Source organism: Stegostoma tigrinum, chromosome 5, assembly GCF_030684315.1.
Source record: "Stegostoma tigrinum isolate sSteTig4 chromosome 5, sSteTig4.hap1, whole genome shotgun sequence".
Taxonomy (NCBI): domain Eukaryota; kingdom Metazoa; phylum Chordata; class Chondrichthyes; order Orectolobiformes; family Stegostomatidae; genus Stegostoma; species Stegostoma tigrinum.
The window spans coordinates 3,679,897-3,705,393 of NC_081358.1; the positions used below are offsets into that span (position 1 = coordinate 3,679,897).

General features: G+C 38.7%; 1 protein-coding gene across 3 annotated transcripts in view; it reads right to left on the reverse strand.

Annotated features, from left to right (window-relative positions):
• Positions 1-1,475: 1,475 nt before the first annotated feature.
• avl9 (AVL9 homolog (S. cerevisiase)) overlaps positions 1,476-25,497 on the reverse strand; it is a 79,324-nt gene continuing 55,302 nt past the window's right edge. The window contains exons 13-16 of one of the 3 annotated variants that reach the window (XM_059645769.1): positions 24,627-24,744; positions 19,871-19,924; positions 7,606-7,694; positions 1,476-3,218 (exon numbers count right to left, since the gene is read on the reverse strand). In XM_059645769.1, the coding sequence (XP_059501752.1) occupies positions 3,103-3,218; positions 7,606-7,694; positions 19,871-19,924; positions 24,627-24,744 (377 nt within the window). In that variant the 3' untranslated portion in view covers positions 1,476-3,102. Of the gene's footprint in view, positions 3,219-7,605; positions 7,711-8,855; positions 14,634-19,870; positions 19,925-24,626; positions 24,745-25,497 lie in introns of those variants that run through there. The other 2 variants (XM_059645771.1, XM_059645770.1) reach the window with 2 other exon arrangements.

Below are 25,497 nucleotides of genomic sequence, written 5' to 3' on the forward strand. Positions count from 1 at the left end.
AAGGCTAACATCTAATTTGTTGCCTTGACTAGCTGTGGCACCTGAATGCTTACCTTCAGTGACTGGTGTATGACAATACCTGGGTCTTGTCACACATTTGCTTATGCACCCCCCCCAAAAAAAAAACTTATTGAAGTCCAAATAATCTACACTTGCTGGCTCTCCTCATCAACTCTAAGACTTACGTCCTTGAATTCCAGTAATTTTGTCAAGCATGATTTCACATTAATAAATCCATGCTGACTGTCCATCCTGTCACTGTTTTCCATAGTGCTTATCTATTAAATCTCTTATAATGGACTCATTTTTCCTACTACCAAAGTGAAGCTAACTGTTCTAGAATTCCTGCTTTTTCTGCCTCCCTTTGTAAACACTAGGTGTCCTCCAAGCTCTTGGAACTGTTTCCGAGTTTACAGAATCTCGGACGAAGACCACCAATATATAGGGCCACTTAAGTACTGGGGATTTATCGGCCTTCAATCTGATCAATTTGCCTAACACTATTTCCTTTATTAATACTGATTCCTTTCAGTTCTTCCCTCTCACTAAATGCTGTGTTTCCAGCATTTCTTGTTATTTGTCCTCCTTTGTGATCACAAAACTTGGATTTTGGTTGGTTGGCTATTTCTTTGTTTCTCATTATAAATTCCCCTATTTTTGACTCTTAAAGGACCTATTTTTATCTTCAATTTTTGTACTCTGTGTACCTATAGAAACTCTGTTTGCAAAAAAAAATTAACTTACTCTTGTAGTCTTCTTTCCATTTCTTAATTAATTCCTTTGTCCTCCTTTGCTAATTTCTTTTTTCTGGCCAGTTTGCACGCCTCTTCCTTTTTGATTAATACTAATTTCTCTTAGTTTGGCAACCTTCCCCACTTTACTTTTGCACTGCTGGGAAATGAACAATTGCAGTTCACCATTGGACACTTTGAATGTTTGTCTTGCCTTTCCATTGCGATCTCTTTAAGGCATGTTGCCCCATCTATCATAGTCAACTTGTGCCTCATGCTATTGTAATTCCCTTTTTAGACTCAGGATCTCAGTCTCAATCAGTGACTTCATGCTCCATCTTGATGAGGAATTCTCAGTCAATCATTAATATCTAATTTTGGATGACTTGTTCTCAAAGATTTATGAGCATCCAGGATCTTTTGGGTGAGGTGTTCTCAATGTAGAATCCTTTCATAGACTACTCAAAAAGCAGGGAAGTTCTGTGTTTTAGCAACACTTCATCTTCCACACTGAAATTACCTTGTTTTAAATATTTATTTTGTGGGATCTAGTGCTGAAATTGGCACTTCTTTTCCTGCATTACAATTCAAAGGATAATTAATTCATTGTCTTGGACGTGCAAGAACATGAATGCCTTTGTTGTAGACTGAATAAAACAAGACTCATGGTCTGTGTAGAATAAAGCAATAAGATGTTGAATACTCTGCTGTTGGAGAAATCAGTTTTATGAAAGTATTAATCAATTCTACATTAAACATAAAACTTTACAGCTGTGCAAAAATCTCAAACAGGAAACATTTCCAAGGACATAATTACAAGACTACTTTTTTGGTATGTAACATTTATATCAAAGTTCACTATTTTATAGTGATAACAGGAAAACATTTTCAAAGCTATAATTTTTATAGAATAATGAACTATAGTATACATCTCTGCAGTTTCACAATTTAAATATCTGAATAAAATACAACTGGGATAAACCCATGACAAAGATCTTGTGAAACAGTACTCTTGACTGATTATCATGTAGCTATATAAATTTGATTCTGCATTCAGAAGGGAGTTCACCATGTTGCGTACTAGATGGATTAAAAGTGAATGAAGCTTGCACAGGACAAGGATTCTAAATACGTGTTGTTTTGAAGATTGTAAGTGGACTTGGTTGGTTTGAAAGACATTGAGATATAATGTTAGAAAAATAAATATGCTTGAAACAGGACTTTCAACCGGACTAGTGTTTAATTCTCTTGTCTTTTCCATACACAGCCCCACTAAATATAGAACTTCATTACTTGGTTATCTTTCAAAGATGGCAAAGTGGGCCAGCCCATGTTTCTTCCAGTAGCTTTTACCAAAGGCGTTCTGAATACTTTCTAAATGAAAAAGACAGCGACATCCTAAAATAGCTTTTCTGATATCAGGATATTGTGTGGACTGTATTTTAAGCCTCCGTTTCACAACTGCTAACCAACTTCACAGGAAAATAACATGCTGAGAATCGTGACTAAATTAAAAAGAAAATCATAGGTCATGACTGGACAGTGATATTTGCAAAGTTCAGTTCAATTCTTTCGGCTGAATTTGAGCTTTTCAAAAGGTTACAATTGTTAATTATTACAAGGTCCAGCGCACAAATGAAACTTAGGGACTAGAGTCAAAAAATGCCATAAAGATGGATTAAAATTACTAGTGTTCAGTTTCATGTCATGATTTGAAAATTGCATTCTTTCCAAGTTGGGGTTAACTGAATTCAACTTGTTTACTGCTAGTTGTGTTAATGTTCCTACAATGCTTGCAGTGGTCATTCCATAATATTTTAACAGTTGCTTAAAAACTGTTAAATTTATGTTCCAGGGAATGCTTGCTGAACAAAGTGAGTTAAGAACACATGAGTCCTAATTAAAATTATTTTAGTAATTATGCTTGTGGCAGAGTCTACAAATAGTTGTTCAAAGTTTAAAAATTGAATGAAAGTGTAAACTGTTTACCAACTTATAGTTAATGACCTTGATGGAAAAATAGGAAGTGTGGTACTTGGAAGGGTGAGAATTTAATTCATCCATGGTCATGCATTGTTTTGACATAAGAAGAGGAAAAAAATGATTACTGTTAACAGTTAGTGAAACAACTTGGAATTGCCCAAAAACACATGTTTTACATTTAATCAGCCGACGTTCAATAGCAAAAACTTTGTTTGTAACTATATACATGAAATACATAAACACTGATCAGTCTTATTGTCACTTTTCTACAGTGGAATTAAGGTACAGAGTTTGTTATTCGTAAAAGGAATGGTTACTGTTGAGTTCCTGCTCACTGCAAATATTGACATACCCCGTGCATATACTCAATGTCGCACCTCTGATGTGGTCAATGTTTCCCACTTTGCCTTTCAGAGTGAGGTGCTGTGGCCTGTTGATTGAAGGTAGAAAACCATGAAGTCATTGCAGACTTGGCACTTGTCAGTGCCCCTCCTACAGACTGACCTGTACCAAGAAACAACAAAAGTAAATAATATGATTTGAAAACCGTCTTTTTCATGTCTGTTCTTCATTCAATTCAAATATACAGCTCACACATCTTTCTTATGAAAATTAATTCCATTTATTTGTTTACTTTTATAATTTAAAGCAAGTAATTCAGTATGTTCCAATATAAGTGCCATCTAAAACAGTAGAACCTGTCATTTCTTTACAGATGATGACAGACCTGCATATTTCAAGCATCTGTAGTTTTACTTTTTAAGGATTCGTCTAAAATAGAAAGCTGACCTTTATAGTTAAGTATGCGAGTGGTATAGTTAAACCAACAAATACAAAGTTAGGGAAGACAGAGCTGGATAAAATGTATCCCAGCCTTTTTAAATAAAAATAATGCAGGAAAGAGCGGAAGGTCTGACCATTGTTCTCCAATTCTCATTGGAAATAGCTGCGATGCTGGAGGATTGAAAAAATAAGTATAGATCAGTTAGTCTAACCTCAGTAATAGCTGATTCCAGGAAATGACTGGTATTAATTCTGACAGAATCAACTGACACCTCATGGCATATAATAATTAAGGGCAGAAATAACTAGGTGTAGAGCTGGATGAACACAGCAGGCCAAGCAGCATCAGAGGATCTGAAGGGTCTAGGCCCAAAATGTCAGCCTTCCTGCTCAGCCTGCTGTGTTCATCCAGCTCTACACCTTGTTATCTTGGATTCTTCAGCATCTGCAGTTCCTACTATCTCTAATAATTAAGGGCAGTTTGGATTTGTATAGGAAAGCTTGTGCCTAACATGATTTTCTTTAGGGAAAAGGCGACTAGGATTGATGAAAGTAGCTCAGTTCATATGGTTTCTGATTTTAGCAAGACTTCTGTCAAGGTCCCATTTGGCAGACTGGTTTTAAAAATAAAAATCTGGAATCCAGGGGCATGTAGCTGGATACAAAACTGGTTCATTTGCAAGAAACAAGCTATAATTGGGTATTTTGTAATAGGAAGTCTAGTACCCATGTGGCTCCGTAGGTATTAGGTACATGCTTTTCTTTTGGTTAAATAACAAGGTAAATACGTTGTAGCGCAGATTGAAATTTGCAGGTACGACACTGTGGGTATCACAGGTACATGGCTATAAGATTAGGACCGGGACATAAATATCTAAGGAGACACATCTTATTGAAAGTACATGCAGATGAGTGGCGTTGCCTTGTTAGTAAGAAATGAAATTAAATCAATAGCAAGAAGTTAGTGTTGAAAGATGTAGACTCTGTGGATAGAGTTGGAGAACTGCAAAGGAAAAAGGACCAAGATGGGAGTTGTGTACAGGCCTCCTGGCAGTAGCTAGGACATGAGGAAGAAAGTAAATCAGAAGGTAGTGCCTTTCTTATATGCCATTTCTCTTACAATAATTATGGCAGACTGGGAAAATCAGGTTGGTAGCGGGGACCTCAAGAAAAGTAATTTGCGGAATATCAGAGGTTTTTTTTTGGAGAAGTTTATGATAGAGCCCACTAGAGAACAGGCAATTCTGGATTTAGGTGATGTGTAATGAGGCAGACTTGATTAAGGAGCTGAAGGTAAAGGAACCCCCAAGGTAACTACAAAGACATGAGGGAGGATCTGGTCAGAGTTGATTGGAAGAGGAGTGGGCAGGAATTTCTGCTAAGAGGAGGATGAGGCAACCATGGCTGACAAGTCAGTGACAGCATACAAGCAAATAATGCAAATGAGAATGAGTGGGAAGCCACAGGATTGGAAAGCCTTTAAAAAACCAGCAGAGAATAACTAAACTGGTAGTGAAGTAGATGAAATTTGAGAGTTAGCTGGCTAAAGGAGATTGCAAGAGTTCTTTTTAAGATATCTAAAAGATAGGAGCGGCAAGGGTGAACACTGGATGCTGAGGCTAAAAAAAAAGTAATGTGGAACAAAAAAAACAGCAGAGGAACTGAACACGTACTTTGCATCAGTCATTATGGTGGAAGACACCAGTACCATAACAGAACTTTGAGTCAGGGGCAGAGGTGAGTGAGATGATGCTGGAGAAACAGGTGTGAAGGTGGATATACCACTCAGACCTAATGGATGACACCCCATAGTTCAGAAGATAGCACAGAAGATTGTAGAGGCATTGGTGGTGGTCTTTCTGGAATCACTGGAGTCTGAGGACTGGAAAGTGTTTTAGTGTAACACCCCTGTTTGAGAAGGGAGAGAAGCAGAAGACAGGAAACTATAGGCCAGTGAGCCTGACCTTGACTGTTGTAATATTTTAGAGTCCATTATTAAGGATGGGATTGCAGAGTACTTACAAGTGCAAGGTAAAAGAGGGCTGAGCCAGGTTGGCTTTGTCGAGGGGAGATCATGCCTGACAAACCTGTTACGGTTCTTTCAGAGTGTGATCAGCAAGTTTAAAAAAATAGAGTCAGTAGTTGTGATCTATTTGGATTTCCAGAAAGTCCTGGACAAAGTACTGCAAAAGAGGCTGCTTAAAAAAGATAAAATCCAAGGTGTCAGGGGCAAGGTTCTGGTATGGATAAAGGGATCTACTCCGGAATGGCAGCTGATGTGTAACAGAGTTCCACAGGGACTGGTGTTAGGACTACAACTGTTCATGTTATATATTGATGTGGATGAACGGCTGAAATCATTGTTGCTAAATTTGCAGATGAGACAAAGATGGGGACAGGTAGTACTGAGGAAGCAGAGAGGCTACAGAAGGACTTGGGTTTGCTGGGTGAGTGGGTAAAGAAGGAGCTGATGCAATACACAGCGGCAAAATGTGAGGTTATACATTTTGGTAGGAAGGATAGAGGTAAACAGGGAAAGCCTTCAGAAGTTTGATGCGCAAAGGGGCTTCAAGAGTCCTAGTTCAAGATTCCTTTAAAGTTAACATGCAGATTCAGTCAGCAGTTAGGAAGGCAAATGCAATAGGGTAAGTTATTTCAAGAGGGCTAGAAAATAAGAGCAGAAATGTACTGCTGAGGCTGTGTAAGACTCTGAAACTTGTACATGGCACAAAAATTACCCCCATGGTTAACACCGAGGAGGATAATTGTACACTGCATGAAGATGTCAGGAAGGACTTGTTTAGTGGGCTGAAAGATGGTAAGTGTGAATCAACCCAAGAGAAATGTGAGATGTACAATAAGTGAGGCTTTTTAAAGTGAATGGCCATTGAACCTGGAAGATAACAGGTCAAATCAATAAGGTGATAAAAATGTAACTTTTCCTTTGTCAGCTGAGATACAGCATAAAAGAGAGACAGCCAAAACATCCATCCTAACATGTGGTGACAGAACTGTTAATAGTATTCCAGGTGTGGTCTGACTAGGATTTGGTACAGTTGAAGCATGCCCTCTTCTCAAAACACCAAGTTTCTTTTGATTCCACTGTTTCTGGTTTTCCATTATTTATAAAGTATCCTATTCTACCCTTTGGTTATTTCAGCCTTACTAGGTACAAAGTGAACAATTTCTATATTTGCCAATTTTTATTCATTCACCTGTTCTATGGATATCTCATTATAAATCTGTTTTTAATGCAGATGTAGCAGAACATGAATCACAGCTGTAAAATAAAAGCACTTGCCTATTTCCCTTTGTTAGCTAAAGTTGATGCTAATTAATGGAATTTAAGATTATTGAACAGAAGATGATAATCTTCTTTGAAGGATTTTATCAAATGCCTAATGGCAGTTCATTTAAATAACATCCGATATTCTCCGACTACTAGAGACATTTTATAAAACGCAAATTTGTAGATCACGCCCATCAAATCCAATATTGGCTCCCTCTGAGCAGCTGAAAACTTACAGTTCCTTTCTCCTTTATTATAGGTTCTAGCAATTTCAGAACAAACAGATTTAGTAAAACTAACTGGTCTATAGTCCTCCAGATTTCATCTATTTATAACAGAAAGTGAGATAAGCAGTTTCCCCGCCTAATGGAACGATTCCCTAACCAAAACAACATTAGAGTAATGTTTACACTTTGTTTCTTAGATGGAAAACATTTATTCCCATCGATTTGTCATTCCTTTGTGTTGGTGGTTTTTCCTTTGCTGTTATTTGACTTCCATAAATTTTGTTGAGTTCCTAACCCTGGTAAGTTGCAAGAAAGGTGGGGTATGGACAAGATAGGCAATGATGTATCCAAGAGAAAATATTTGGAAATAAGAGTTGTTGTATGGATTGAGGGAAATTCAGGGTTGATTTTGATTGATTGTTTTTGAAAGGAAGTTGGGATGCATTTACAGGGAATGCACTCATTAGGTTAGTTAGACATAATTACCAGGAAGGAAAATTGGATGGTCAGCAATTAATGCACCAATTTCTGTTTGTATTCATTTTGAAAATTATTTACTTAACAAACACTTCCAATAAATGCTCCATCTTACCGACTGCCTTTCCTGTTTGTACCATACTGCGACTCGTGGAGATCATTGCATTGCCAAGTTTCTTCCCACGTTCGCTATTCTGTACAGAACTAAGCAAAGAAATATCTGGGAAAGGACGTTCATTGTCAACAAGTATTTCACTTCTACACATTACAAAATGATTACAACATTTGATTTAATATCATTTCATCTTGCTAGTTAGGGTTTGAATAACACAGAAATTATGCTTCTCCTGTATCACTTCAAAAACTAATTTTATTGTTGGTTTTTACACTTCAATAATGGCTGTATTTGCTGACACCACGGTGCATAGGCTAGTGAGACATTTTCACGTGCACTTTTGATTGTGACTGTTAAATTGTCTACATGTGCCCCATTTTAAGTGGGCTCCCTGAAATCCACATTACTGTACATACCTGGATCCAAGCTCCCTGCACATGGGTGGTCCTGGAACAATTTCAAGGGATGCCAAGTGTTAGCAGATGCTGATATTTTCGTCCCCTTAATTTAGAAGGGATCTGACTGCATTAAAAGCTGTTCTGAGAAGATTAACTCAAATGATTCCCAGGATAAAGGGGTAAGCTCGTGAGGAAATGTTGAGCAGGTTTGCCCAAAACACATTAAGGTACAAGTAATTTAGAATTTATAAGAATGAGAAGCTATGATTTTTTAAAAACCGATTTACAGGATGTGGTAGTTGTTGGTTAGACAAGCATGGTTTTCTTGTCACAGCTCACAAACACAATTCCTGAGGGGACTCGATGGGGCGGATGCTGAGAGGATCCTTCCCCTCAGAGCAGAGTCTACAACTTGGAGTCACAGTTTAAAAGTTAGGGTTCCTGATTAACAACAGAGATGGAGGGTTTCTTTTACACAGAGAATTATTAACCTGTGGAGTACTGTTTCCTAGAAAGCAATGGAGGCTGGGCCATTGATTTTTGATTGACAGGAGTTTGGGTAATGGGGTTTGTGGGGTGACCAGCAGCAAAGTGGAGTTAAGGCCACAAACATATTAGCCATGGCCTTATTGAGCATGTTGAAGTGGCTGAATGCACTAATCCTCTTCCTAATTCTTGTGTTCCTGTGATGTACGCAATGAGAAACCAATATTCATGAAACATGAGATGCAAATCATGGAAGCCGTACAGTGCAGAAGCAGGCCATTTGGCCCACTGAATCCACAGTGACCTTCTAAGGAGCATTCTCCCCCCCTCCCCCCACCCCCAGACCCCACCCGATCCGATCCCTGCATTCCTAATCTAGCTAACCTACACATCACTGGAGACGATGGATAGTTTAGCATGGTATAACCTGCAATTCTTCAAACTGTGGGTGGAAACTGGAGCTCCCAGAGGAAACCCATGCAGACACAGGGAGAATGTGCAAACTCCACACACACAATCACCTGAAGGTGCAACTGAACCTGGGTCCCTGGCACTGTGAGGCAGCAGTGTTAACTAGTGCTGCCCATAAAAGTTCTGAAAACAAATGATCATAATACTTCAAAATCCACATCAATGCTATACATATTCTAATCACATTTCCCCAGTCTCTTTGCACCTCTGATAGTTTTACTCAACAAATGTTAATTTCATTCTGTTAATTGCTATATATATTGTGATAATTTCTTCTGTGAAAAATGCTTTTCCAAATGCCCCTTTGTTTCTAATGCTAAATACATATTTACATCTAATCACTTGCAAGTGAAAATAATTTTTCATCACCTTTCTCATTAGCATAAGAACACAAGAAATAAGAGGAAGACTAGGCCATTCAGTCCTTCAAGCCTACTCAATTCAGTAATGTCCCTGGGATATGATTATGGCCTAAATTCCACTTAGCTGTCTGTCTCCCAAAACCCTCGACTCCTTCACAGAACAAAAAACAGCCTCGAATATATTTCCAGTCTCCACTGCTCTCTGCAGCAGTGAATTCCAAAGATTGACAACACTGAGAGAAGTTCTATCTTGCCAGCATCTTAAATGGAAAACTGTTTCATTGAACTGTGTTCCCTAGTTCTAGATTTCTCCTTGAAAAGAATAATTTTCTCAGCATGTATTTCTGCTAAGTCAGAATCTTAAGTTTCAATAAGATTCTTCTAAACTCCAATCAGTATGGGTTCAACATTACCTCAAGACAACCTTCTCATCTGCAGAGTCTGAAAGTTTGAGTTTATGAAGACTTAGAAAATGAGCGTATCAGTCCATCTGTATGAAATCCAAAACTCTTCTGCAGTTCTTGGCGTTGTGAAATAGCATGAACAGTTGTGACAAGACCTCCCTGCTTTTGTACACCATTCTTCATTCAATAAGGCAAAACATTCCTAATTACGTGTGGAAGTACACGGTAACCTTTTGTGATCCAGGCCACCTAAAGCCCTCTGTATTAAAGTATTCAGCAGTTTTTCATCATCTCCTCCGGGAATGTGCTGGTTAGAAGTTATTTCTGAGATTTGTGCATCTGAAGGCATCAAGCTTGTGTTCTTTGTCATAGATAATATTGTGATGATCAAGATGGGTGCTGTGAAAATGACACTAACCAAATCAACCACAGGGCAGATACAGCCATGAAAAACAAACAAAGAGTTGGACCATTGGCTCTTTGAACCTGCTCTACCATTCAACGTGATCATGGCTGATCAGTAATTCAGGAACTCAGTACCCTGTTCCCACATTCTCCCGATACCATTTGATCCCTTTAGCCCTAAGAATAATGTCAACTACTTCTTGAAAATATTCACTGCCTTAGCCTCAAACACTTTCTCTGATAGAGAATTTCACAGGCTCTCCATTCTGTGTAAAGAAATTTCTCATCCTGTTGCTGAATGACGTGCTATATAATATATATAAAAGCTCAGCAGGGCTGGCAGCATCTGTGGAGGAGAAAACAGAGTTAATGTTTCGGGTCCAGTGACCCTTCTTCAGAAATGGCTACATATCTATGTAGACTTGACTGCAGGTTCTGGGCTCCCAGATCATCAGGAACATTGTCCCTGCATTTATCCTGTCTAGTTCTCTAAGAATTTTAAAAATTTATTTGCGATTCCCCCTCATTCTTTTAAACTTTAGTGAATATAGTTCCAACTGATCCAGTCTGTCTTCATATGTCAGTCCTACCATCCCAGGAATCAGTCTGGAAAAACTTCATTGCAATCCCGCTATAGCTAGAACAACTTTCCTCAGATAAGGAGGCCAAAATTGCACACAATATTCAAGCCATAGTCTTCTCAAGGCCCTATAACTGCAGCAAGAAATCCTTGCTCTATACTTAAATCCTCTTGCTATGGAAACTAAAAACCAGTTACCCTCTTCACTGCCTGCTGCACCTACATCCTTGCCTTCAAGCATTGTTGCACCTCCCCCTTTCTCATTCCATTACCATTTAGATAATAACCAACTCTCATGTTTTTGCTAATGAAGTGGATACATTGCCACTGAGATAATAGGAACTGCCGATGCTGGAGAATCTGAGATAAGTGTGAAGCCGGATGAACACAGCAGGCAAAGCAGCATCAGAGGACGACGAAAATTTGACGTTTCGGGTCAAGCACCTTCTTCAGAAAAATTTTTCTGAAGAAGGGTCTTGACCCAAAACGTCAAATTTTCGTGCTCCTCTGATGCTGCTCGGTCTGCTGTGTTCATCCGGCTTCACACCGTGTTATCTTGGATACATCGCCAAGTTTTTTTCTGCATCAACCATACATTCAGCATGAACATGATGCTTCAAAATCTTGTTGAGGTGTATATGGACTATGGATGTTAGACCAACTGCTAAAATGGCAAGGTGGGCTTTATTTCTTTGAAGGTAGCTCTTGATCTCATACCTTATGAGTTCTGAACAATTTACACACTAATAAAGGTACAATTTTATTTGGGCCATCAGGACAACTATTCCACATATTATTGACCCATAGCTTCACTCTATCCTCATCCATCCAACTGTTATCACGGACATGCACAGAAACTCCTGCAGCAATTTTGATGTTTGGCATAGCTTTGCATTTGAAAATTGAAAAATTGCCTCAGGCTTTAATGCTGTTCCGTTCGCCATGTAGTCCCATCATAAGCCTTGTCTTCTCATGTCCCACTGCTTTCATTAGAAGGGTTTTCAAAATCCCAATGTGCAGCTACTGGGTACACCAAAATTCCTGGGTGATTCATTAACAATGATGATGACTGATGTGAATTGATTATTTTAACTTCCATTAGTCTCTGAGCATTTTGGTCTTCTGCTGTCAAACAAGACTGTCCTCTTAAGTAAGCATGGTTACACTAAGTAGCTGATGATGTGAGTCTTTGCTGGACTCAGGGTTTGTTGGACCACTTCAGTGCATTTTTGGTGACTATTCCAATGGTTTTTGAGGACCTGTCCCAAGATATATTTCTTCAGCTGATGGCAGTGGCTTGGCCCTGTTCTGACGTTGCATTTAGTCTTGGGTATTTTCTTCAGGTTCATGTAGTTTTTTCACTAGCACTAAATTCTCTTGGTGCAGCAAAGATTTTTGATGAGTTAGCAAATGTCAGGCTTTTATCCCGAAAACAGCCTTGTACCTCATTCTTTTTGTTGAAGGACCCATATGTATTTGTTCCTTACCGTGCCATGTGCAGTCTGGGGCACAGACATGTACTAAAATGCCCTGCAGCTTATATTGCCTGCTTGCTTCTATTTGCCGATGAGTACTATAACGTAACTAAAATATGCACTGTGGGAAAGAACAGTTAAGATCAGTGCAGGCATAGTATTTCATAGCTAAAAGGGGTAGTCAACTTATGTACCCAGTAAATGTAAAAACACAACTTTAAGCAGTGAGAAAATTAGGTTAAGCCATATGATGGATTAACCTGTACGCTACATTCTATGGAATCTTTCTAGGTTCATGTTGTTACACACTTGTCTGTATCACATTTTGTGGTGAGTAAAGATGACAAATTCCAGTTTCATTGTGTGAAATTTCTTTTCAAAACATGCCTTAGTAAGATCATAGGAAATTGCAGCCAACTGGCCCATCCACTTGGTTTCACCATTCAATCAGATCATGGCTGATCTCACTGCACTACTAAATCCATGTTCTTGCCTCTCCCTAAAGCCCATGACCACCCTGCAGATCAAAAATCTGTTAAGTCAATCTTGAATACATTTCAAGACCTGATTGCTATTCCTCTTTGTGGAGGAGAATTTCAAAATCAGTATTCCTCTGCGAGAATCACAGTCCTCCTCATCAGGTCTTGGCATGGAAAACCTGTTACTTCTAAACCATGCTTCCAGTTCTGGTCTCCCCAAGAGAGAAAACATACTCCTAGCAATCATCCTGTCAAGCAGGTAAGAATCTTTTGTGGTGATATAACTTTCTGTTTTTCTATTCTTCCTTCCAAAATAAACAACCTTACATTTTCTTAAATTGTATTCTATCTGCCAATTTTTGCCCATATTCTTTTGTAGACTCTCTATATCCCCCTCACAACTTACGTTTTTACGTATGTTTCATCATCAACAAATCTGGCTGCAATACAGTGACTTCCATTAATGAAGCCAATAATATTGACTGTAAATAGTTGAGGGCCCTATCTTGATTCCTGCAGCTAGTTACAGCTTCTCAACTTGAAAAATTATTGCAAATGTATTTATTGTTAGTTAGCCAATCATCTAACCATGCTATCATATCAGCTTTAACACTGTGGTAATGTTCCTGGTAACCTTTTTACGGCATCGTTTGGAAACCCAAATATAGCATATTGTTAAAATCTCAGTTAAGACTAGAATTTTCTTTTAAAAGAAAAATCACTTGAAATCCCAGCTACCTATTAAAGGGAGGAACCCATTGGATTTCATGTTTTAAACAGGAAACATTTCACTCTACATGAATCCAACAAGTAAACACCAGCTTAGTTCATTACCTATAGTTTAAAATTTAAAAACATTACATTAGCATGAATTAACAGATAAACTGCAATCCATTACAAACCAGAAGTTACAGATTAAATAGTAGATTTTATGAACTGGCTGAACACTCTACTCAGCATTGAGGCCATTCAACTGAGTGACTAAGTCGTTCAAAACAATGTGTTTCAACACAAAGAGTTTCAGCTCCTTTCCTTGGGAGAACTAGTTTGATCCTCAGCTGAAAGCAGCTCACAACGAACTCAACTTCCAATGAATAACATTTTAATAAAACTGGCACACAGTAGCAGGATCTTTTTAACCTGATCTGGATGACACAGATCCAATAATGTTCCCTTCAAATAACAGAATCAGCAACAGCAACTGTGTATTTGTTTATGCCCAGCTTTTGGATCTCACTAGTCTTTTTCAACTTGCCTGCACAGTACCACTGGACTCAAAAACTTCAACTACTGAACTTTCATGGCTTCATTTCTCTTTACACACATTTACCAAGTTTCAGTTGGCCCAAAAGTTTGAATTCAGTTTTGGTTTTCCTAAAATCTGCAAAGACCAATCTTACTTCTCAGTTTTCTTTTTCTGATCTCCTTTTCACAGTTTCCGCTTTCATTGAAGGGCTGTCTCAAAATCCAGAAGCTTCATAACTGTCAATTTTGTGAGAACATCGACTGGTTCTCCTTCATCCTCTCTACTTGTTAAGAATACTAACAAATTCATAAAACAATTTCTCCACAAAATTACTTGATCCTAGTTATATTACGATCTTGTAAATGTATCCCTACAATCACCCTATCAATGGATTACTGCAAGGACTCAATGACAGATATTAGATTAACTGGCCTATAATTTTCTGCTTTCTGGCTACTTCCTTTCTTGAATAGTCATGGTATATTTGCCATCTTTCAATCTGTTGGGACTTTTCCAGAATTTAGGAATTTTGGAACACTGCAACCAATGCCTCTGATATTTCTGTAGCCACTTCCTTCAAGACCCTACAGTGCAGGTCCTCAGATCCAGAGGATTTGCTAGTCTTTAGTTCCATTAGTTTCCTGTTGTGTTTTTTGCTAGTGATCTTGAATTCTTTAAGGTCCTCCCTTTTGCCTCTATATTGGGATACTTTGTGTCTTCCACTGCAAAGACAACCAAAAAAAGAATATTTGTTCAAAGTCTCTGCTATTTCCCGTTTTCCAGTTTTAAGTAACAATCTCATTGTCCAAGAGATCAATTCTTACACAAGCTCTTTATATATTTGTAAAAGCTTTTATTGTCTTTTTATTAAATTCTTGCTTTCACAGTCCAATTTCTCCTGCTTAAATTTTTAGTCATCCTTTGCTGGTTTCTAGAAGTTTCTTTATGTTTGAGACTAACACTAACCTTTGCAAGATTACACAACTTTTCATCAACTCCTTTTGGGGACACAGGTCCACATCCCACCAGAGCAGATGGTAGAATTTGAATTCAATGAAAATTATCTGGTGTTAAGAATCTACTAAAGGCCGTGAAACTGTCACTGACTATTGAAAAAACACATTTCAGTCATGAATGTCTTTCGGGGAGGAAATTTTAAAGAGAGAGAGAGAGAGATATTTTCAGTGTGGAAGCAGGCCATTCAACCTATTGAGTCAACATTGACCCTCCAAAAAGCATCCCACCCAGACCCACTCCCTACCCTACATTTTAGCATAGTCAATCCCCCTAACCTGAACACCTTTGGACTGTGGGAGGAAACCGGAGCACTCGGAGAAAACCCATGCAGGCATGGAGAATGTGCAAACTCTACGCATACGGTCACCTGAGATCGGAATTGAACCTGGGTCCCTGGGTCTGTAAGGTAGCAGTGCAAACCAATGAGCTATTGTGCTGCCCTCTGCCATCCTCACCTGGTTTGGCCTATACGTGACTCCAGACCCACAACAACGTGGTTGACTGTCAACTACGCTCTGAAATAACCTATCAAGCCAATCCGTTGTATCAAATTGCTTCAAAGACTCAACAAAGAAATGAAATCAGACAGACCACCTGGCTTTGATCGAGGCATCAGAAAAGGCAATGGCAGAAACAGCCATATCAAAGTCCTCCTTACTAAAGTCTGGCAGCTACTGCTAAAACTGGGACAGCTGTCTCACAGACTAGTCAAGCAACTGGCATCGACATAGTCATGGAGTCATACCTTACAGACAATGTCCCAGACACCACTATCACCAATGCTGGCTACATCTGATCCTACCAGCAGGACAGACCCAGCAGAGATGGCAGCACAGTGGTATACAGTCAGGAGGGAATTGCCCGCGGAGTTCTCAGCATTGACCGTGCACCCCATGAAGTCTCATGGTTTCAGTTAAACATGAGCAAGGAAACCCTCCCCCCCCGCCCCGCTGCTGATTACCATGTACCGTACTCCTCTGGCTGATTAATCGGGGTCCTCCATGTTGAGCACTGCTTGGAGGAAGAACTGAGGGTTGTCAGGGCACAAAATGTACTCTGGGCAGGGTATTTCAATGTCCAGCAGCATTCAAATCTGGTCGCCACATTACAGGAAGGATATGGAGGCTTTGAAGAAGGGGCAGAAGAGATTTACCAGGTTGTTGCCTGGATTAGAGGGTATGAGCTGTAAGGAGAGGCTAGAAAAACTCGGGTTGTTTTCTCTGGAGCAGTGCAGGCTGATGGGAGATTTGATATAAGTCTATAAAATTATGAGATGCATACAAAGGGTTCAGGGTCAGAATCTTTTTCCCAGAGCTGAAATATCTAATACTAGGGGGCATGCATTTAAGGTGAGGGGGGGGAAGTTCAAAGGAGATGCAAGGGGCAAGGTTTCTTTAAAAACATTGTGGTACGAGTGAGGAATGCGCTGCTAGGGGTGGTAGATGCAGAAACATTAGGGGCATTTAAGGGGCTTTTGCATAAGCACATGAATAAGCAAAGAATAGAGTTATGTAGACAAAGAGCAGGCAGAAGGGATTAGTGTAACTAGTTTTGAAGATTGTTTCAGAGATAGAAAGAACTGTCGATGCTGGAGAATCTGAGATAACAAGGTGTAGAGGTGGATGAACACAGCAGGTCAAGCAGTACCAGAGGAGCAGGAAGGCTGACGCTTCCGGCCTAGACCCTTCTTCAGAAATTCTACACCTTGTTATCTCTAGATTTGAAGGTTGCCTGCTATTAAAAAAAACCTACCACAAGATGGTGCTTTAGGGCAACTGATCGTTTGAAAAAAAACCAGACAACAACAGCTTCTCCAATGTTATTTAATCATATTGCTGTATTACAACTTATAAACATAATCAGTTTTCTTAACCAAAGATTGTTCAGAGGAGAGATGGTGGTGGAATTCAAACTCAATTAACAAGAACATAAAGCTTGCCTCAGTAATGGTGACTGTGGCTACCATTATCAATTCCTGTAAAATTCCAATTTGTCCTTTAGAGAAAGAAATTTAGGATCCTTATCCAGGCTGGCCATGGGAGCTCACAGCTATGCTTTTGACTCTTAACTGTCTTCTGAAATGGTGAATCGAGTCATTCAGGCCAAGGGCAATTAGAGATTGGCAAAATATGCAACAGGCTTCATGAAACTTCTAAAGCTGTAACTTTGTTCACGTTGGTGGCTTATTTTGTTGCCACAGTAAAATTACAGACAGGAAAATAATATGTATTTGTCTTGGGATATAGGAACATGAGTAGGCCATTCAGCCCACTGAGACTGCTCTGCCATTTAATGTGACCATGGCTGGTTGAACACCTCAATGCATTTTACCCAAATTATCTCCACAACAGCTTACACTATTAGCTACCAATCAATCTCTAAACATTCTGAAAGACCGAACTTCCACAGCCCTCTGGAATAGAGAATTCTAAAGATTCAATACTCTCTGAGCGAAACAAATTTTCATCTGTGTTCTAAATGACACCACCTTTATTTTTAAATTGTGCCCCCTGGTTTGAGACTTGCAAACCAAAAACCAGGAGAAGTATCTATATCAACTCCATCTAGCCCTTACAGCATTTTTGGTCAACGTCTGTTCAGAGGAGAGTCCTCCCCTATCTTAGGAAGTTGAGTGAGCTTTTGTTGCACTCGCTTTATAGGAACAATATCTTGGTGTAAGGAGACCAAAAGTGCACATTGTACTCCAGGTACAGTGTAACCAAGTTCTTATACAATTGAAGCAAAGCTGAACCACTCCTGTATTCATAATCTCTCACAATCAAGGTTATCATTCAATTAGCCTTCCTGATTGCTTGATGCAGCTGCATGTTAGTCTTCAGTAAAAACTGAAAAAGATACCTAGGTCCTTTTGTACGTCTACTCTTTCAAACCTTTTAACATCTATTCCATCCACCAAAGTGGATAACCTCAAATTTTTCCACATTATATTTTTGTTTCTGTCCACTTACTAAACCTGGCCAAATCCTCCTGAAGTTGTTTTACATCTTCTTCACAACACATTCTCTTTCAGATGTGGATTATCGCAAATTTGGTCCCATTCACATATATTGTGAACAACTGATTCAAGTGCTGATTCAAGCAGTATGTCACTAGTCACAGCTTGCCTACATGAGAATAACTTGTTTATTCCTACACTTGGTTTTCTGCCGGTTAGCCAATCCCTAATCCATGCCAGTACATAACCCTGTATCCCAACTGTTCATTTAACCCCTTTTTGGGAATCCCATCAAAAGCCTTCTGAAAGTATAAATATACAGCATCTATCGGCTCTACTTCATCAACTTTTTCAGTGAAGTCTTGAATAAACACTAACAAGTTTGTCTAACACGATTTCCCAATAACAAATGCATGATTATTTTACTTTAACTTGAATTAACTTTAATTTCTGCTTGATAGTGTTCCTTAAATGAAATCCAAGCAGCAGTTATTTCTTTATGAATTATGAATTTTCTAGTTTTGAGCTTTTTAAACGCACTCCCTAATGACAACTTCTTACCAACAATACATTTACAGATTTCCTATCCTGCCACTTTCGGATTTTTGATCACTTGTAGCCCAGCTGCTAAGGAGCCCCAAACAGTGGTGGATCCCAAGTGTCTAACTTCATTCACTCCTGGAATGTGAGTAAAGTTCAGAACCTCACTATCTCTATGTTCACCACCCGAGCAGATGTGTCGCCCACAGTCTCTGCTCCTGGAAGGTATGTGAATGCCCTGAGCCAAACTCTTTTTATCCACTGCCTGAGCAGAGACATCTCTCAGAAATCCAGCTATCTCTATTCCCCATTTCCAAATGCTCCTCTCTCCTTAGCTATTTTTCCAGTTACACTTAATAAATATTGTAGCTGAGAGAAAACATGAAAGGAGATTCCAAGTTGGATTTCTCTCTTAAAATCCTTTAAGTCAAGGAGACTTAGAGAATCATGGAGTCACTGAGTAATACAGCACGGAAACAGACCCTTTGGTCCAACTCAGCACTGACCAGTCACCCCATTTTAACCTAGTCCCATTTGCTAGCATATGGCCCATATCCATCTAAAACCTTTCTATTCATGTGGCCATCCAGATGCCTTTTAAATTCTGTAATTGTATCAGCCTCCACCACTTCCTCTGGCAGCTCAGGTTCTTTTTAAATCTTTCCGCTCTCACCTTAAACCTACGCCCTCTAATTCTGGGTTCGAACTTGCCGACAGAATTTCCTTCCAAATGCATTGTGAACCTTATTACAATTTTGCTCTTTAGATACCCTATCAGCCTCATCTTTAAAATAGTTCTCAAAAACTTTACATTCTGTAAGTGTTTAGATAAGACCAAGTGAAAGAAGCAACTGAATATTTCCTGTGTGCAAGTGTTGCTGATTATTGGGGGAAAAAATAGCACTGGAAGAATAAACTTTAATAAATTACTGTCACAACCGTGGGACAGTCCAAAGAATTCCATTAATTAATTAATTTTAGAGTTTAATAACTGTTGTAACACAGAGAAGATTTGACTACTGGTTTGTAGAAAGTAATATCCAATGAACAAGAGAAAGAAAATAAATAATAAGAAAATATTTTCTGCAATGTTAGTTGTGGGAAAATACTGCCCTGGTGTATGTAAAAAGTCTGCTTTGCCTCAGATAGTGTCATTGAGTCTTTATGTGAAAGGTATTTGCAGATTGTATCTTACGTACCAGTGAAACATTTGAGAATACAATAATACTATGTGGAATAAAATGCTCTAAATAGTTTTCTGGCTACCCTTTCTGTTTTGGATGAAACCTACCTCTGTAATGAGAGGTTTATGAATAAATGAGGAAGGATTTTTTTTCTTCAGAACTGATAACTCAAAAAAAGTTTCTTCTTGAAATTCTGAATAACTTATTCAATTTGAAGACAAGTTTAACAAACTAAAGCATTTCAAATTTCCATAATACTTACTGTGACAATCTTAGTTTGACATCGGATACATTGTACTGTCCCTGGAATGGATGCCTGAGAAAAAGAAATGTATGTCAAAAATTCCATTCTGATTCTCTTAAAGGATGTTTTCTAACTGGCAATGAATAAACATTACCCAACACTATCACTAAGCTTCAAAGTCAAATTAAACTGGGTTAATTATCTCTTGCTAAAATGAGAGTGTTATTGGAAAATAAAAACTTGCATTATGGTAGTGAAATTACATTATACATTCTTGTAAAAGTATTACGACAACAAAACAAGTTTGATGGCTTCTACAGCAAGCAAAAATGTACTTTTTATCCATTTGTTACACATTTTGAACAAATACACTTTATATATGGCTGACAAATTTCACGTACAATGCATCACAATTAAAACCAATTTTCACATTTCTAAGTCTAACCTATTCTATTGTGGGTTTTCTATTGTGAAGATTTTCAGAAGAGTTAAATTTGCTTACAATGACACAGGGCTGCCTGGCAATGCAGATTATTTATACTTTACACCAGGCTGATGCACACACATGCATTTTTCAATGAAAACTCAATTTAGTTAAAGTAGTGATCTAATGTCAAATAGAAGTTCAAAACTACATGGTCACATGAAATTTAAAGTATTGGAGTGCATTAAGATATTGTATACATAGAAGCAATTGATTCTAACATTTGTTCCATTTTTCGACAGGGGGAGCCTGTTGGATCTGTTGTTTGCTGATTTGAAAACATTCCTAAGAAAGCTCTTTTCCATCAGTCTTCAAGGAACAAATTCTGTGGTGATGCTGGCAATAGAAGATTCAACAATTGCCAGATTTTGAAATTATTTAACGGCTTATTTCAAAATCTGGTTGTGTATGAGTGGCAAATTGGAGGTTCTCTATAATACTTAGTGAAGAGTTCAAGTAGATTTTTAATTGTCTATCTTTCCTGGATATCTGTTAGGCTTAAGAGAGTTGAAACCCTTTCCAATTTTAATGAACTGTTTTGGAGGCTTCTAGAGGCAGGGGAACTGCCAACCAGATAATTTAACTTCCCAGGTAATTCCCATAAAGTCAGTTGTGTTGGGAATTTCACATGGCCATGATGTGCAACTTCAGTCTATGCTGCTCCAGAAATTCTCTAGCCACTGGCAGCTCAGCTATTACCTGTATAAATTAGTATGTAGCTGAAATTCAAAATTGCTTTCTGTTCTGTGAAATAGTCCTCTTGTTCTCTGAAGTACTGAAGTTAGTTCAATGTTTTCTGCATGTTTCAATATTTTCCTTGGGGTTACAGGCTTTCATTTAGACTGAAGTTTCAAAATTAATTCACAAAGCACTGGGCATCCTAAAAGTCCATGTGAGATAGATTCATTCAGGAGAATTAGAGTATGATAAAAGAGCGTCATTGGGGATGGGAAGAAAAGCCCTGGCAGGTGATAGCTTATGATGGTAAGGTGGCATTTTTCAAACATTTATGGCTCTTTCTTCATAATTAGTTGAAATTAATTCTTCAACTTTGGACTCAGGAGCTGAAAGAAATAGGCAAGGTACTTTTCATCTCAAATGCTCATTTAGTATGCTTAAACGGCTGAGGAGCAGTATGTGGTAAATGAATGACTAGATAATGGCGATGTGAGCAATCATGGCACATGCATCACAGCTGACACATCCATAGGCCAACTTGGAAAATTGAGGTTCTTGTTCATTTATTCATGGAATATTGACGTCACCAGCTAGGTCAGCATTTATTGTTCAAACGGCAGTTAAGAGTTCCATTTGAAGTATAAAGGTTTCTGCAGCCCACTGTGAGGTTCTGAGTTACAAACCTGAGATGCAATTACAATGTTATAATTTTACATGGACACAGTCCAGTAGAGTATTTCCTCACTTACTGTTGTAATTGAATTTCTGAAAAGTTGAAATTTAAGCAGTTTAGATTTTCCCATTAAAACCAATGTCCGCATGCATTCCCTTCATTACTGATGCACACTGGCTGCAGTGTACATCATCTACAAAAAATACAGCTAACTCAGCAAGGGTCCTTTGACAGCAACTTCCAAACCCAAGAATTCCAACATCAAGGGCAGGAGATCTATGGGATCACCACCAGCCATAAGTTCCCCTCCAAAACATTTATCGTTAATTTGAATGCCATTGCTGTTCTTTCACTGTCATTGGATCAAAATTCTAGAATTCCCTCTCTAACACTACTGCAGGTGTTCAAGCGGCTACTCACCACTGACTTCTCCAAAAGTATTCCTAATCACGTTCGAACTTTATACTCTACAAGTTGAAACATTAAACGCTACTAAATTCCTTACACCTGCAAATTAAAGAACTGTTGAAAAAAAAACAAATTTTAAAACATAAAATACCTTAACTCTTTTCACTTAGCTCCTGCTCACTTGTTCCCTTCATGCAAACCCTTGGATTGAATGAGGGCTCAGCAAAAGGAAGGACAAACAATACGCTGCTCTAGAAGCTGGATGCCGTCCAGGAAAAACCAGCCCACTTGATTGACACTACATCCACAAACATTCGCTCCCTCCAACTCTGACACTCAGTGACAGCAGTGTGCACCATTTACAAGGTACTCTTCAGAAATTCACCAATGCTCCTCAGACAGCACTGTCCAAATCCATGGCCAACAGCATCCAGAACAGTCACTCCCAGCCTTATCAAAATTCATTTGTTATGGTTACGCATTACTAGAGAGGTTTTCAACACAGTATATACAACAAGCTAAAGAAGGATCAAAAGCATTAATGTCTCAAATTCAACACCAAAAATACACCGTATTTCACTGTGAGCACAGACATATTTTCAAAATTTGCTCAACTCAACTATTTCTAACTATTCGTTAACAATGGATCAGAGCAAAACAAGATGTAAATTTCAATTTACTGGGTTAGTGGGCAACCTAGACATGCTACTGAGTCCCAAGCCTTTTGATCTGGGGCAGCTTGCCCCTTGTAACACCTCTTCGACATCAGCTGATGTTGTCAATTTGAAATTAAAATGTATTATTGTAGCGTGGAATTTTGTCCATCTCTTCTGCAGCATCAGTTCCTAAAGTCACATTTACAATTTGTTTCACATGCAGGCATGATTAACATTTCAGCAATGGTATGGGGCTTCTTCTACAAGATGAGCCACCAGTTAAGAGCTTTAATCGATACCCACACACACTCCATGAAATGCTGTGTTTGTTTGATGATTTGTTCTCTCAAGCTCTTGAAGGACTGAACATATTTGTTCACAAGAGATGGACGTCTCAGCTCTAAAGGGCACCTTAAGTTAATTGTTACCATCATAGTGATTGTCAACTTCTATCTACTGATGAGACATTCAGGTAAAGGGCAAGCAATGCCTCTTGTTGACAAAAATCCAAAGGCCAGACAGCTGTCGTTGTGTTGTCTCTGAATAGTTCATGCATTTCTTTTCCCCTTTGGATTGAGGTGTATTATCGACTGAGTTAGTGAAGGAATCGCCTTGTTTGACAAACGTATCCACTTGTTTTTAGAATCTAAGACCCAGAAGTGTGGCATAACTAGAAACAAATTCCAAAAATATTCACTTTAAAATCCGTGCTGATGTGGAAATGTGATCAGACAAGCAGGCCACTTCTTCAGCTGTTCCAAGCGTGTACCTCTTTACAGTGCATGTGCAGTTTCGTCTCATACCAAAAATACGATACGCGATCATTGTACATACTCATACCCATGTTTAGTCCTGTGCATGTGCAAGCCAGCTGCATAACAAACAGACTGCCCTTTCACCGCACATGCACAGTGCAGAAGCTCCGTGTGTGCGTAGCTTCGAAAGTCTACACACGTGCGGTCCTAGAGGCTTGTGTATGTAGTCGATCAGAGTGCCTGGTTTCAGCTCATACTGCCTCCCAGAGGAAATTGGAAGCACGGACACTGCCTCGATTCTCAGATAAAGTAATGCTGCTTCCTGAAAATTTCATAGCACACATTTCATCTTATCACAGCTTACTGGCACACCAGTTGCAAACCACCGATCAAGGAGGACAAGGACAACAGACACATGGGCACACCAACACCCTCAAGGTGCTCTCCAAGACAATTACAACCTGACCTAGAAGTATATCGTTGTTTCTACACTGCCTCTGGGCAACGCCTTCTCTAATAGCATTATGGATATACCTGCACAAATTGGACTACAGAAATTCAAGACGACAGCTCATATCCAACCACATTCTCCATGGTAACTAGGAATGGACAATTCATGGTGATGCAGCTCGCAAAACCCACATGTTGTATGAGTGAGGAATTTCAAGAAAACAAGAGATGGAGGATTTGGGAATGAAGCAGTGAGCAGGAAGACTGGGGAGCAGGAGAGCATGTCCTCCAAACTGCTGCTAATTGGGTTACATGATTCCACGTCAATCCTGGTGCAAAAGGTACAAACTCAGGAACTCCAACACTAAGTGCACCTATCAGCCTCATTATAAACATGATGCTAAACTGGAACAACGTCGAATGGAACAACTCAAAACGGGGACATTCTGCAGCAAGTGTGTAACAAGAAAGGAATCGGAATTAATCTTTCCTGTATAAACTGGTTACTAGTGTCAACTTTTCACAATATTAAGAATACAAACAACAATGTTTTGAGATATGTGAACTCTAAGATAAATCTGTAAAGAAAGTCTCCAAATTATATCTACTCTTCATAACACCCAACAGTAACTGGATAATGAAAAACACACAATAAATGACGTTATCCTACCCGGGGTTGATTTCAGTGACAGCAGGATGTTTGTTGCTGTTCCACACTCTGAAATTGTGTGTATTCTTCCATGCAGAGACAAACAAAACGCCATAGTCTGCTAACATTTTTTCATTATCTGAAGCAGAATAAAAATACTCATTGATATATTGCCTGGTTAGAATAGTTAAAAAAAATTAGACAATCGCCCACTCAATCAGTAACAACATAAATATTAAAATTTACTTTAATATTAATCCAAATTTTGAAATAAAGTAGCTTCCACACATCAAAAGGCCAAGCTGACTGTTGTTCAAAATCTACTTCAGTAAGCTCATGCTTGAATCAACATGACTTTTGTAATTAAAAGTTACAGTCATTCTGCCAGTTTACCTCTGAGAGACAGTATACAATGTGCAATTTGATGGGGGAGTTACTAAATTTATCCGACAAAATTTTGGAAGCTGCACGATTAGTAAAAGCAACTGCTTTGCATCACTCCCACGATATACTTAAAAAAATAAACTTCCAAGTATGTTCATTAATTTTATACAAGAATCAAATTAAGTTTCTGCATAGAACAATGAATTTTGAGCATAGAATTTAGTATCTGTGTCAACTTCGATATGGAGCAATCTGAAACTAATCCAAGTTCTTCATGACATGGCTACCTTCACAGTCTTCTGTATTTATTTGCTTTTAAATATTTCCAAATTTTCTCTAAAGGTCGCAATGGTAACTTCCACTTCATGAAGCTTTCTGGGCTCCACCAAACTGAGGAATTGTTCTCCTGACCTCTCTTTCTCGTACTTGTGCTAACTCTCCAACCAGAAATAATAACTATTTCCTGTTCACTCCATCAAAGCCTTTGCTAATTTGGAAAAAGATCTGC